Source organism: Diadema antillarum, unplaced genomic scaffold (assembly GCF_040938485.1).
Source record: "Diadema antillarum isolate AM-2024a unplaced genomic scaffold, OU_Dant_1.0 seq00000341_RagTag, whole genome shotgun sequence".
In the NCBI taxonomy this organism is placed as follows: Eukaryota; Metazoa; Echinodermata; class Echinoidea; order Diadematoida; family Diadematidae; genus Diadema; species Diadema antillarum.
In genome coordinates this window covers 840,606-855,877 of record NW_027271354.1, presented here as the reverse complement: position 1 = coordinate 855,877, position 15,272 = coordinate 840,606, and the positions used below count along the sequence as shown (strand labels likewise).

Sequence of the window (15,272 nt, the reverse complement as noted above, 5' to 3'; positions counted from 1 at the left end):
CAATTTCTAGTTATAAATCTGCAACATAAAAGTGGTTGGTTGTGATCTGTGTACTTGCCATGCACAAGTTCAAAAAGGGACAATAAATCACACTGCTTGTAAAAAAAAAAAAAAAAAAAATGCTTTCCCCAGATGCAGTTTAGCTCTCGTTCTATTTCTGTGCATCCCTTTTCAAATGAAGTGAGAGTATCTCTAAGTGCTTGTCAAATGAGCTCAAGTAGGCTCTTGTTAACAAGTGAAGTGCCACAAATAACAGTATGCTGGGGAAGGGCACAAAGAGACAGAAAAGAAAAATATCCAAATGAATGCATTACTAGTATATTTGATTGCCCAAGCTCAAAACCCACAAAAAGTTACAGATCAGGAATCTCTGTAAAGGACCAATACCAAGTTGCCAGACTCAAATTTTTAAAGTTTGTCTTACCTGGGACACTTATCTCTTCTCTACCCACTGTCAAAATTTGGCAGCTTAAAACACAATTGAAATCAAGATATCAGCAGTTTTTCTGGACAACAATCTTTGGACAGGCACTGCTTTCACTGTGGTGTATATTGATACTTCTGGACAGCACACCCGAGTCACTACAATCTTATATATTTCACACAAAAATTTCACTCTCCTCCCTCACCCTTATCTGATAGCTGACAAGGAAATCCTGGTTGCAGGCACACTTACTCTTTTACAAACTTCCTGCCGTATTTCACTGATCCACTCACATCAGTAAGCATAAAGGGGGAACCAGAAGTTGTCTTTCTTTAAAAAAAAATGGACATTTCCTGCTCTTACATCATTCACTGAAGGTGAAATGACTTATCACCAAGCACATTACCATTTCACTTTCTGGTATGGTGCAACACGTTTCATTTCCTGGACTTCAGTTTGACTTTCATATTTTTGCAGTAAATTGATTTTCACATTACTTTTGGCTATCGCAAATTCTATCAAGACATCTTCACAATTTTCTATGCACATTTTTGAATGGTGTGAATCATGGGCTATGTCAGTGATGCCTCCCTGGTATGTAACAGTTTGCATGTGTGTGTGTGTGTGTGTGAGTGTGTGTGTGTTTGCCTGTGACCAAGGTGTATTCATGCAGGCCTTACATTCTAGTGGACTGGGAAGCATTATCAATTTTCATGCAAGAAAATGTTAAATCAAATTATTTCTTTTCTGTGAATTGGATGATAGTATACAAGTACTATAAAGCAATTGTACCACCACCTGTTCAATGTTAATTTGTTCAGTTTGCAGTGGCGGATCCAGGGGGGGGGGGGGGGGGGGGGGGGGGGGGGGGGGGGGGGGGGGGGGGGGGGGCTGGTGCACCCCCCTCTAGTTATTAAAACAAAAGAAATTTTTAAAAATAGTAGCACCAGAAATATTATTTGCGCCCCCCCCCCCTTACAGAATACCTGGATCCGCCCCCGAGTTTGTACAACCAAAGTGCCTCAAAATTAGTAATCATTTTGAGGCACTCTGGTTGCACAAACTCAGTGGCAATTAGCCATTCATACCATGGTATGTCTTACAACAACAAAAAAATTATCATAGAGCTGTATGAGATGTGATTATGATTACAATTACTAGTTATAGGTACAACATCAATATCAAATTCTTCTTGAGCTTGGTTGCTCTGCTCGGCTGTACCTTCCCCTGCTGGGCTGCTGTATCACCCATGCCCTGCCTGTAGTAGCGAGTCACCCCTCTTGTGACTGTTGTCTTCAATGAACCCTTTTCTCTGGCTGTCCTGGGTTCACATAAATTCTGCAATTCTCATTAATTTGTGTTTGTACTGGCATTCATAACACATTTTACAATGCCATAACTGAAATTATTAAACTTACAGGAATACAAAGCGCATGCAACTTTCAGTGGTTAAGTACCTACAACAGTTATTGGTGTTTCAACTCCAATCTTCTCGTGAGTGATTTTCTCTGCACAATCTGTCCCAGCCAAAATGCAACAATCCCAAATCACAGCTATTCTAACACTCTGCTACACTCAACTTCCCAATTTGAAGTGACGAAGCTTGATTCCGAGTGTTCAGCATCCAGTAATATGCGACATTTGAATTTTACGTCTCAACATCTCATATTTATACAATCATCATACCATAGGTTCCATGTAAAGTCAGATGGAGTGACTTCTGGGAAAGTTTTACAAAAGATCTTACCCTATGCTATTTCCTCATTGGCTGGCATTTCTGCCTGTCAAAGTGTTCTCAACCATTTAACTTGAGATGACGTCAAACCTCTGCTTGACGTCATACAACTTCCTATAATACGGAACCCATGCAATATCAATGAAATGGCCTTGTCTTGACCAAACTGTAAGCCTGTACCACAGGACTTAATTGCTAATGACGTCAACATTCCAGATAGTATCTGTCTGTTATCTATCAATCAATCTATCTGACTATCATTGCTGGACTCCAAACTCTATTTCCTATAGCATATATGTCTATCACCTTTCCATCAATTTTTCTTTCACTTACATCAGTCTATCTACTGAGTTCATTGGTTCATTTGTAAGTTTTTTCCTCTGTCATTCACTTTGCCCATCTAAAAGTCTGTTTTCAGGACTGTCCGTCTTATGTGAATGCATGATTACAATAACCAATATCTTCATGCACATGGCAGAATAAAACCATTATGCACATTCCTACACCCTAGCGACATTCTGCCATGAGCAGGGAAGCACGCATTAAAGGGAACACAAACCCAAAGAGCAATGTGGATTGAGTAAAAGCAGTAACATTAGTAGAACACATCAGTGAAAGTTTGAGGAAAATCGGACAATCGATGCAAAAGTTATGAATTTTTAAAGTTTTGGTGTTGGAATCGCTGGATGAGGAGACTACTAGAGGTTATGACGTATGAGAGGACCACAATATAAAGAAAATATAAAAGGAATTCCACAAAAATTCACTTTTCTAGCAAAATGAAAGAGTTCTTGACTAACCGCTTTCAGAAAGCAGGGGGAATAAGTGCTACCCCTAACATATGTCAGTATCAAGTTGATGGAATGTGTAATTTTCATGAAAAATGAATTTTCATGGAATTCCCTTTTTATTTTCTTTATATTGTAGTCCACTCATACGTCATAACCTCTAGTAGTCTCCTTACCCAGCAGTTGCAACACCAAAACTTTAAAAATTCATAACTTTTGCATCGATTGCCCGATTTTCCTCAAATTTTTACTGATGTGTTCTACTAATATTACTGCTTTCACTCAATCCACATTGCTCTTTGGGTTTACTTTCCCTTTAACGACAATCTGCCATGCACACAACAATATTTGATAACCTTCTGTTCCTGTCTCTCTGTTTGTCTACCATATGATGTAGTTCTCTCTCTCTCCTTCAGATCCATCGATGATCCATTAATATATCTCATACCATACATGTTGACTGCTTTGAGTTAATTAAGGAGGTAAACTCCTTCCTTTTTTGCCCAATAAAATGCTACATAGACAATTTGAGGAACCAACAGTAAATTATAACTATTTAGCTGATCAAGGGCATATTTATCAAAGGCTTGTTTTTGACTGGTTGCGGCTCAAACTTTAGCACTGTATCAGCATGTCCTTGAGCCAAATGTGCTTTGATGAAACAGATTATGGTTCTGATTATGTGTGAAAAATAACACGTAAAACTGTATTTTGACTAATTTTGTTTCTATGCAGGGTTCCTGCAGAATCAGTTCAATTGATTACTGGGTGAGCACTGTATCGACATGTCCTGGAGGCACAACATTCAGTGATTTCTGGTACACGTACATGTAATAAAAATATAATAAATTCTGAAGTAAGAGAACAGTCTGCATAAATTTAGCAAACCAATCTAAATGATATTATTCCACAGACATATCAAAGACAACTGTTCAAATACACCCAATGCATCGTCAATGTAGCAGGGCACAATCATGTATTTGACATGGATGTGGCATATAATAAGAGACTGTGGCTGTTCTGTGATATGCACACATCTGTCTTGAAACACAAACATGAGAAATCACAAGCATAAATGCATGGTCTAGACAGACTACTAGGTCTAAATACAGAGATGACAATAAAAGCAACCCAACATTTGGCTGCACAAGTAAAATCCGAAATCATGAAACATGAACAGATTTCACTATTTCCAAGACGCTACACTGGCTTCCAGTTGACAGTTGTGTACTGTTTAACCTACTGAGCATTAGCTAATTTTGCCTCAAATGTATTATAACACTCATTTTCCATAGACACCTATCCAAGTATACTCTGGACTAGTTATTAAGATACTACCAACAGCTTTTGAATATTTTTATCTGCTCCTAATTGCTCCACACTATTTATAAAAAGTACTTCAAATCCACACACCAGAAAGAATCTTCCTTTCAGCAAAGACTTATTGTTATTCAAAACACATACATTGTTATTAGAGCAAAATTTTGCAGATGTGTGATCTAATGAGCAGTTGCATCCAAGTTCTATCTACCTTATCATGGATCAATCTACCTCATAATTTTAAGAAAAATTGCCAACATCAGTATTTTGAAGCAAGGTCTCTAAGGTCATAAACTACAAAATAATACCTTTTAAATGATATATTGGTCATTAGGTACATTTTTGAAGTTATGGTCGAAAGAAGCAAACATTTTCTTATTATTCTCTTTATCTTACTTGACCTTTAATCGCAAATATCTCCATTTGGCAAATATGGACTTATCGATTTTTGCAAACAAAGTCTTCAAGTAGAGAAATACTTCTAATTTTTCTAAAGGAATTACAAATTTGAAGTAAAATTATCTGAAATTGGCTAAGTATCCACTTTTACAGTACGGTATGCACGTAATTCATTCACAATATTAACATCAAAACCTCTCTGCAGTGATAGACCCTAGTGCACGGGGGAGGGGCAGGGGGATGGGGTAGACTCTTAGATCTTTGCTGAACTCATCCCTCTCCCATACGCCCTCCCCCCCCCCCCCAATAAACAGATTTAAATGATAAATGTTCCTAAGCCCCTGCCAGGTAATACTTATTTCTTAAGTACTCCTTTGCTGAGGATCTCTATCACAAATTTCAACCACTCAAAAAATTGGCCAACAATTATTTCAGTCGCAATTCTTGATATACAGTTCTAAGGGATTCTATGGTGTGAGATATGTATATATATATAGTGCAGTGTTCATGTACTGATGGAGCACAATGCTCCGAACATTACATGCCGGTACATAGATTTAACATCCTCATCATCATCATCATCATCATCATCAGTATATACAGAGGAAGTTGGTGTTGGGGATCCCGACAAAACATCAACACTTTCCTTTATAGTAATTAATGTGTGTCTACTTCACCATACAGTTTTCTTGAGTCACTTTACATTTACCCTCCTATCCTATCTTTACCGATGATCCACACTTTCAGGGGTTGAAAGCATATTGTGCTCTTCAAATTCTAATACTCTATTAGGATGTCTGCCTGCCCAGATCATTATCATGCTATAGTATGTGCTTGTGTTACAGGACACAAATACATAATATCAACTGAATTATTATTTGCAAACATGCAATCATATTCTAATTCACAAAAAAAGGTCAATTACTTTCAGCTAGAGAAACAAGATTGCTATCTATTTAGAGCTGGAGCAGATTCTTCTACGAGATTTCAAAAGAGTAAAATCAACAATAAACGTGAGGACATAATTGACAGCTCTCAAATCAAACTGTCAATTCAACAGAGCGAAGGTGAATGTGAATGATACCCACCCACCCGATACCACTAAAGGCACTACCAGTAAATTTAGTATTCATTCTCTCGAGCTCGACTCGAGCCACTCGTCACTACTGCACTGACTGAGGAATTTAAAAAACAAATACTGAAAGGAAACCAACCAACCTTCTATGGCTTTTGAGAGGATAAGATCCTGCTTCAGTCAGTCAGTGCAGTGTAGCATAACAAACTAGACCATTGATTGACAATCAATGGACAGAAAGCAGCTTTTATGATCAACGTGTACACAGGCAGCTCCAATCACACATCTATTCACTGGTCCAGTGTGGTATATGGGGGTTTGGGGTGTGGATCGCAGCATGTAAATAAGGATCTATGCTGGGGACCAGGATTTGCACACGGTCCCAAGATGTTTATATTCCTAGTCTTTGTTTCCAGACGCTTGCGTCACAGCTCTTGTTCAAAATTAAATGACTTACATTACTTTCATATTTATTCAGATGTGTACACATTCCTAAAGCAAATTTTGAGGCATGGAAGTACAGATATTAGGTTCTGAGCTTTCTACTGGGTTCTGAGTGGGGCGGTTGTTACCCAGAGATTGATTGTGTCCTTAAGGGTCTGAAATGAATAGTTACATATACTATACATTGGCTACCTACTGGGAGTACGATAGTCTGACATTATAGACACATTATGACATTCTTTACCATTTCAAATCGCTACAAAGTCACAAAAAAAGGTTTCAAATGAGGGCTTAGTACAGGTGGGCGGTGAGAGAGAAATTTTGCAAAAATGGAGCATTTTACAGCAGATAATGAGGAAGCACAGTGAGGCTAGTACACATTTGGCTAAAAATATCCCATGGTGTTGAAAAAAATTCACCTTCATAAGGATTAAGAGAATGCAGCAATATTAGTAGAACACATCATTTGTATACATGTCATTTTGTAATGCACAGTAGAGTATATCATTATAGTAGCTGCGCAATATAAATGTCCTTTTATTATTATTATCATTATTAAAAGTTTTTTTTTCATAATTCATTTATTATCTTTTTTTCCATTTTCACCAGAAACATATAAGTATTTTACAAAGTTTGCATGCATAAAGTACATCATAATGTACAGTAAAAGAAATAAAAGAAATGTATAAGTTTGCAGATATAAAAAGTAGGCCTATACTCCTATCACAGTACCTTTCATTAAATTTCCTTTGTAGTAAGAGATATTTGAAAAGGAATACATTTATCCTTTGGATGTCACTGATTTTTTCAGTGAAGGAATTCACACCAGGTCCTGATAAAGACTAATGTTCATATCCTCACTTGTGAAGTAATAACATCAAAACCAGGTCATTTAATTTACATACAAATCCATGAAGGTGGCCATAATCATTGACAAGTTTTATAATTTCATAGCTTTCTGAATATTACCTTGTCCAGCTTTAAACACTGTAGTTTTTGTTTGACCAATATATCTTTCTACTGTAATCAAATACATCAATGAACAAAGAAAAGAATTTCCCTTTTAAAGTTACATTTAGTCTTTCAAATACCAGGTTTCCCCAAGTCTGCCAAAAAATCTCCCCCTCATTCTCTTTATTTCTCTCCTTTTTCACACATGCACATACACATACACACATGTGTGTGGGTATGTGGGTATATATATAATATAATTTGATATATAATATACATGCATTTTATATATATATCTACATATATATATGTATATATATGCATATATAATATGTATATATTTATATATGAAAAAGAAAGGAGAAATCGGTGCATAGCCTTGACATCATTATTCCTCTTACTGTTCCTCCTTTTCGGAAAAGCGCAAGAGTTGAAAAATTGATCTCCGCCGGGACTCGAACCCGGGTCTTTGGCATGGAGACATCATAGCGGTTCAGGCAGACCCACGCTCGAATACCCAACAGACCCAACCTTTCAACCCTTTATTCGCATGTTCCTTTTTGGGCAGAGAGTTATGAATAATGACCAGCCGCGTACTTCAGCTGGATCTTCTAATAAGATTCACGTACCGCGGTAAATTGGGATAATGTTTTGCAAAAGAAATCACCGCTACAACAGCTTTTTGGCTTCTCCTGAATTAATTTTGCATATTGTGAGATATAATGAGAAAGAAAGGAGAAATCGGTGCGTAGCTTTGACATCATTATTCCTCTTACTGTTCCTACTTTTCAGAAAAGCGCAAGAGTTGAAAAATTGGTCTCTGCCTGGACTCAAACCCGGGTCTTTGGCATGGAACGCCAATGCCTTAAACCGCTCGGCCACGGAGACGTCATAGCTGTTCAGGCAGACCCAAGCTCGAATATATATTACACGCATACATGAATAACATCCTTAGCTGTATTCTCTCTTCAATACTTTGAGTATTCTTTGTGTTGGAGGGGGAGGAAATTGTTTAATCATGGAGGTACAGCTGCATGGTTTAATATTGGAAGAGGTTGCATATCAATCACCACTTGATGACATGTTTGCTTTGTTGAGTTTGTGTACACACCACTACATCAGAAATATTTTTAGAAATTACACGTTGATATGAAGTTGTGCAGGTAAGCGCCACAATAGAATTCTCTCTTTCATGGCATCTAGAGCAATTTATTCGTAAACAAACACACATACTGTAATACATGTATGCATACATACATACATACATACATACATACATACTAATGTCATACAGATATAAAATATTCTATCTGCTATTACCCTTTCACTTCTGCTGTTCTGAATGATCATCCATTTCCATAAAGCCCTCTTTGGTTTTTATGAGAACACACAAAAATAACATCTAATGCATCAATGTATCAGTCTTAAGAGTTGATATATAGTGAGAGACCTTGTAGAAGCTGTATTGCTGCTATTTTAGTGTAAAAGATCAATGTGATAAATCTTGGACTGTGCTATCTATGACATCATAAATGCTGTATCAAAAGCTTGTTGATCTGTTTTATGGTTCAATTGACTATCCAAAGATATCTGCTCAGTAATAAAGTGTTCAAAAGGAAAACTCATATTTTACAGTGTAATCTTCTCACAGATTGGAATGATCCTGCAAACATTGTATTTGCCAGAGCAGGATAATAGTCATAAAGTCCAAAAACATGTTCGTCAATTGAGACCCATGACATCTGACAGAGAGCCATATCCTTGGATGATCGTTTATCACTGAACAAACATGATCTCCCACAAAGAACAAACTTTTGTCAACCTGGGCCACCTGCAATCTTTACTATTAGTATGGCTCTCTTTACCACAAACTGCAAAACTGGCTTTGAAGTGAAAAATCAATGACATTGTAAAGTTTACTGTATGAAGTATAAAGTCAAATTATATAAATTAAACATTAAAATTTCATTAATATGCTGTATTAGTTAAAATCTTTAAAACTTGACAAAAGGAAAATCTATATCATGCAGAGTATTGAAGTTTAGGTGTTTTTCAAAATAAGAAATGGTGACCAGACATGTATGTATGCATGAACAATGAACAATATAAAGCTGATGATATCATCACCCCCCCCCCCCCCCCCCCCCAGCTTCCTATTGCTTCCACGCTTTGATGAACTATAAGTCACTAAATTTGTTAAATCTCACATTTTGATATGAATTCAAGATGGGACTATTGTCCTCTATATCAAATGATTTCAAAGTTTGTCCTAACTTGGTTAAGATGACTTGAAGAGAGAAGATGTCAGTGTGCAACCACAGAAATGATTTGAAAGATCAGTTTTGTGTAATATTAAATTTAATACAAACCAAGAGATGATAGTGTGATGGTAGTTATAACATTGACCTCACTGAGGTTACATGTATGGTTGTGATTGATATCATAATTGTTTCACCCAGATAATTTGATGATGTTATAAAATTCTTGTTTTCTGTCATATCCTTTGGCTTATCAATGAAACTTCAGTTCTGTGCAGTTTGCTTGACTTTACTTTCCAACTTTCCAAAGTCTACTTCAATAGAGTGGAGTGTTATTCATTTATTTATTTATTTATTTATTTACATGTATTTATTTATCTATCTATCTATTTATCTATTTCTAGTATTCATATGGCACTAATATCATTGAACATTCCCTGGCTAATCTCTGTAAAGATAAAAAATGGCTTTTTGGGAAAAGATCAGGCATCCCTGCAGATATCTGAATGAGATGCCATGAACAAAGACTATCTCATATGATCTGTGGTTATATCCCCTTGAATACGACATCAATGTTTTGAGTGTGGGGGAAGACGCCAAGGAGGAAGGAGGATGTGCTTAACCCATAATTTCCTCTATATACTGCTTCATTCACTAGTCTCATCAAAGACATTTTTGTTCTTTTAAAAGACAAAAAAAATTTATGTCACTGTCATATTGCTTGTTTCATATAAGCCTTAATTTGTTTTCTCGTGCAAACTGTCACTCTCACAGAACAAAATGTGAAGGAGGCCAGTGATTTCTTTCATAATTCCATTAAGAGGCTATGATGAATATTTCATTATCACACCTACTGTACTTATGATCAGGGAATTATAAGACATAGGGCCTATAATTCTTCTTTTGGTTTGTTTGTACTTAATTAAACATATCAAGGCCTATACAAATCTTTTTTTTTGGGGGGGGATCAGAATTTTAGCAACCACTACATAGGTCAATAGAGGGATTTTTGAGAGGTGTTGATATCATTATCTCATCTAATTTGCATACTGCAGTAACACCGGAAATTTTTGCATGCATCAAGTTTTCGCATTTTTGCAAAGAGCCAAGATTTGCAAAATTAGAAAGCACACATGAATTCTATAGTCTGCACTTTAATAACTATGCATTGAATGCCATTGCACTGGCAATTTGCAAAGATCATGCTGCCAAACAGGGCATCAGCTCCTATTCATGACAATTCCACACCACAAATAGTTGTGGTTTTGGAGTATCTGTTGTTTCCATTGATAACAACATTTCTTGAAACATGTGAAACTATAACATTCAACAATATTCTTATTTGAGGTGTGATGTTGATATACCAATCCATTCTTCTGTCATTATTCTTTTTTTATTTATTTTTTTAAAATGTGACCGTGCACCTCAAAACGAACATTAAGTCGCACACACTGATTTTGCATGAGGACTGAAAATAAGTGAAATGGGTAAACCTAGCCGAACTTGACTTTTTCATATTTTCTGAAAGAGCGGGTCTTCTTTTACATTGTGCTAAAATTTGGGATCATAAAACGGGCAGGAAAGTGTGTTTTTTTAGCAGTTTACCTCGAACATTTTTTTGTAGAATAGTGTGATTAGGTGTGTCTTTAGAATCCCTTTTTCATTTCTGAAAAACCTTGTCCACACTCTTCACCTTCAACTCTAATAACTTTTGAAAGAATAGTGCTACTGCTTTGAAAGTTGGCAGTAATTATGGACAGAATGTGTTAATGAGGCATGCTTAATTTCAGTTTAATCTGATAATCCCTTCATTGTTGTAACTCTGGTGGTTTACTTCCTGTTTTTTGTCCTATTCATTGCACAGCCACCACGGTTTGGTAAAGATTAAGCGTTTGAATAAACACTGTACTTCAGAGCCTCTTTTCTCTGTTCACACTTTTCCTGAGTTTGTGCTTTCTTTCCAATATTTAGATAGGTTAGGAGAGTCCATTTGATTTGAGTTATACATCATTTTAAAGCTGAAAGTCTGTTCTTTCAGAATATGGTCTTAACTTAAAATTCATGTCTGGCGACTTTTTGTTTGTTTTGAGGTGCAGTGTCACAAATTAAACATTACATAATGTAGAATTACAGTTTGACAGCCTCTTTATATCAAGTACTGTCGAAGTAGAATTTATCAAGTATGGTGGTGGGAGGGTATCATAGACACAGAGTATATCAAATTAACATACTCTATGGAGGGTATAGAATACACAGACTACCAAAATAAGTAATACCGGCCGGGATATGATAGCGGGGTTTATACACGTCAAATCACTGTATCACTGTATCACTCGAGCTTTGAATGTCTTCATTGTCTACACTTTTTTTATAAGTGGCTCAAAGTTTACAGAATAACTCACCCACTAAGCATCGGTTGCCTCTCATCTGCCATGACCTTCTGACTTATTGTCTGTCTTCCAAGTACAATAGGACTAATTAACAAAGCGGAGATCGTCCAAAATCGATCGAGATACGATCATGCACTTTGCACAGCAGGTGGGTGGTACAGTACACTGATTTACAATCTACACTACGTTCGGTGGTTTCGCGGTTGGTTTCGCCGTTTTCACACCCGGAAGTTTACCGATAGCAACTGTAAACGTGCACGTCGCTTAGCAGGATTCACGTGAGTTACAAGGCGGTCTTGCAACATAGCATTTCTGGCCATTCATGAGAAAAGAAAGGTGCAGAAGAAAGTGCAAGGTTGAGTGTAGGGTATTAGGTTTGGTAATTGTTAAGTTGAAAGCGTGTCAAAGTTTGAGCGCAATTTTGAAATGTAAGGCAGTGCATGTTTCGACGCGAGTCGTAATCACCGTCTTGTTCACGGAGTCACATGTTTACAGATCACGCCCCCTTCAATGACGTATTTAGCACAGCCCTCAACCACAGAACACCCCCCCCCCCCCCCACACACACACACACACACTATTCGACCTGAAAGTCGCGAGCACATCGGTGACAGAATTACACTGTATGTGAACTGAGAGAAGAGATCTAATAACCACCTCCCTGTCTAAACCTATACTAACCTGGTATACAGGACTAATTAAGAGCCAACTTTTACCGACATTCCTTCAATATGTAAAACTTCGACAAAAGAGATGGAACAACTGAAACTATAGTTAGGCAGAGATTGAGAAAAGTAGATATAGAGAACGCCAGCACACGAAAATAGAAGAACTGCGCATTAATTCACTTTCACAATAGAAAGCAAAATACGCTCTACGAGACAGCAGAACTCCGAATGAAAACATGTAGGAAAAATACTTAGAATAAAAAAGAAAATCGAACCGACAGTCGGTTAAATAGAAGAGTGGGAATACACAGAATGCTTAAATAAAATTGTTCGATATGAATATGATAATTTGCCTTCGAAACATTAAAAAACCTGACCAAGGATATTGATGGTATGCACATGATAACTTATCAATAAACTAATGTAATGCCATCATCTCTCACGTCTCCGATTGGCTATTGATCGTCAATTCACCAAGCCAGTTTTTGTATCGTTCAATCAATAACAACTCTTATTGGCAGTTCAGTATCACCAGTCTCAAAACTATTACAAGATGTACTTTTTCCACATAATTATACACGCGCCGATTATTATTGGTTCAAGGTATCTTAGTGTACGCGACGTTTATATAATGATACGTAATACCGTTGCGTCCAAGTTGTCCAAGTATGGCGTGCCATTGAGACCAATCTCACTGTTACGCCGCATGTGGTGTTCGTTCCATATTATGAAATATAATAATAATAATAATAATAATAATAATAATAATAATAATAATAATAATAATAATAATAACAAAATGATAATAATGTCTTATTTACCCAGGGTAACCTCTTCAGTGTTGCCACTGCTCTACCAGAGGGCCCTGCCATTATTAGTACCCCAGCGTTGCCAGGTACCCATTTATACACCTGGGTCGAGAGGGACATGGTGGGTAAAACACCTTGTCAAAGGACGTAAGCGCTGGGCGGGATTCGAACTCCGGTCCTCCGATCGGGAGTCGGGCGTCTTATCCACTATGCCACAGCACCCCCTATACTGTAAAACATGATAATATATTCGCGGCACGAAATTTTCGCGAATTGGAGCCGACGGCCTTTTTCGTGGCAAGAGATTTTCGCGAATTGCCTCTTGCGTTCAATGCATATAGTGTAGATAAGAAATTTCGCGTGCATTTCGCGAATTTCGCGAATCTTGGCGCTTGCGAAATTCGCAAAATTACAATGCACGCGAACATTTCTCGTTTTACAGCCAGTTTATATATAAAAGTGTCACAAATTTCTTTTTATTCATTACATCTTGATAAAACTTTCACTGCCTCTCTTTGACCTTTCTGTTTTCATAAGAGTCTACCAAAACATGAGCGCAGGCGCAATTATAAAACATAATTCTATATCCCGTGAAAACATCACATATTAGATTTTTTGGAATCCCTCCCTGTCCGGCCTGCAAAATTCGTACATTATAACGACCGATTTTAGTTACTGTTATACAGGGATGGCCTAGTATTGGTTCTTCTTCTTCTTCTTCTTCTTCTTCTTCTTCTTCTTCTTCTTCTTCTTCTTTGATACTGTCCAGGGCAACACCCCTGGTTGAGGTGAGGATTGATCAGCTTTTATCTTCTTATGAGAGATGCTTAGAAATCACTATTTTTAGATAAGAGCATGCAATAAAATTCAAACTATATATATATATGATAACAATCAATTTTGAAATTGATGAGATATCCAAAAACAAAGTAAAACAAAGCGATCCTTGGTGGGTCCCATCACATTTTATCAGGCTCGCTTTGTTAGGGATATCTCAGCCATTTCAAAACCAACTTTCATAAAATAGGCTTTGAAACACCTTCAGAATTGTATGATCTTTCATGTTTCATAACAGCTTTCTCTTTATCTAAAAAAAAATCGTCATCAAAGAACTGTTGGAAACCTGAAGCCCATCTCAACCGAAATGTATCCCTGTAGGCCCCTGTACGTCAACCATTGATGAGTTGTAAATTGCAATTTAGTTGAACTATCCATTTCACATCAACATTGCACCGAAAGCATTGATATATACAGCTCATATTATTTGAACACAGTTACTGCACATATATTTTTAGTTTCATTCAGTCATTTACTGTTGGTAGACACTAAAAACAACCAAAATTTAAGAGTAGGCGGACACCTCATTAGCGCAACAACCGCAATAAAAAGTTGAGAGTGAAACGTTTGCAACAAGGAGACAATACATTATCGAAGAATAACAGAATGGCTCACATCCGGATTGCTATGTTGGCCTGATCATAATTGCACATAATTAATTCGTATACAGCAAAGGTGCCCAAGTCTGCCCAAGGTGACAAAAGCGGTGCCACGACATGCAAAATTTGCTCCTGCGACAATATACAGTTTTATTTCCTTCAAGGACCTATAGGATTAGTGTTAAGATGGCGATTGGGATTTAGATTAAGTTTGAGGTGAGGGTTGTGATTGAGGATAGGGTTATGTTTGTGGGTATAGGTTTTATATTTAGGGTATAGCGTGCAGATATTTCACCAGAGCGATCTTTGTTGCAAGAACCCAATAGCAGCATAATAGTCGGCAAACAGTGAACCAGTTCACATTCCATGCATGGATGAACCATCAGGCAGGTGGCTCCATACGAGAAAGAGAAGAACATCGCAGTCGAGATACCCACAGTCGGAACACACGCACAAACACACACACACACACACATAACACACACACACACACAAACAACCAAACAACACAGGCATGTTGCTTATTGCATGCATATAGATTTGATTTATGTTTCCACAGTAAGTTTAAAGTTTAA

At 37.1% G+C, this 15,272-nt stretch overlaps 1 protein-coding gene across 1 annotated transcript in view; it reads right to left on the bottom strand.

Annotated features, from left to right (window-relative positions):
- Positions 1-11,973, bottom strand: part of LOC139730879 (protein SSUH2 homolog) — a 29,455-nt gene extending 17,482 nt beyond the window's left edge. Inside the window, exon 1 of the mRNA XM_071641756.1 lies at positions 11,797-11,973. Coding sequence (XP_071497857.1) covers positions 11,797-11,828 — 32 coding nt within the window. The 5' untranslated portion in view covers positions 11,829-11,973. The remainder of the gene's footprint in view (positions 1-11,796) is intronic.
- Between the last annotated feature and the right edge of the window lie 3,299 nt (positions 11,974-15,272).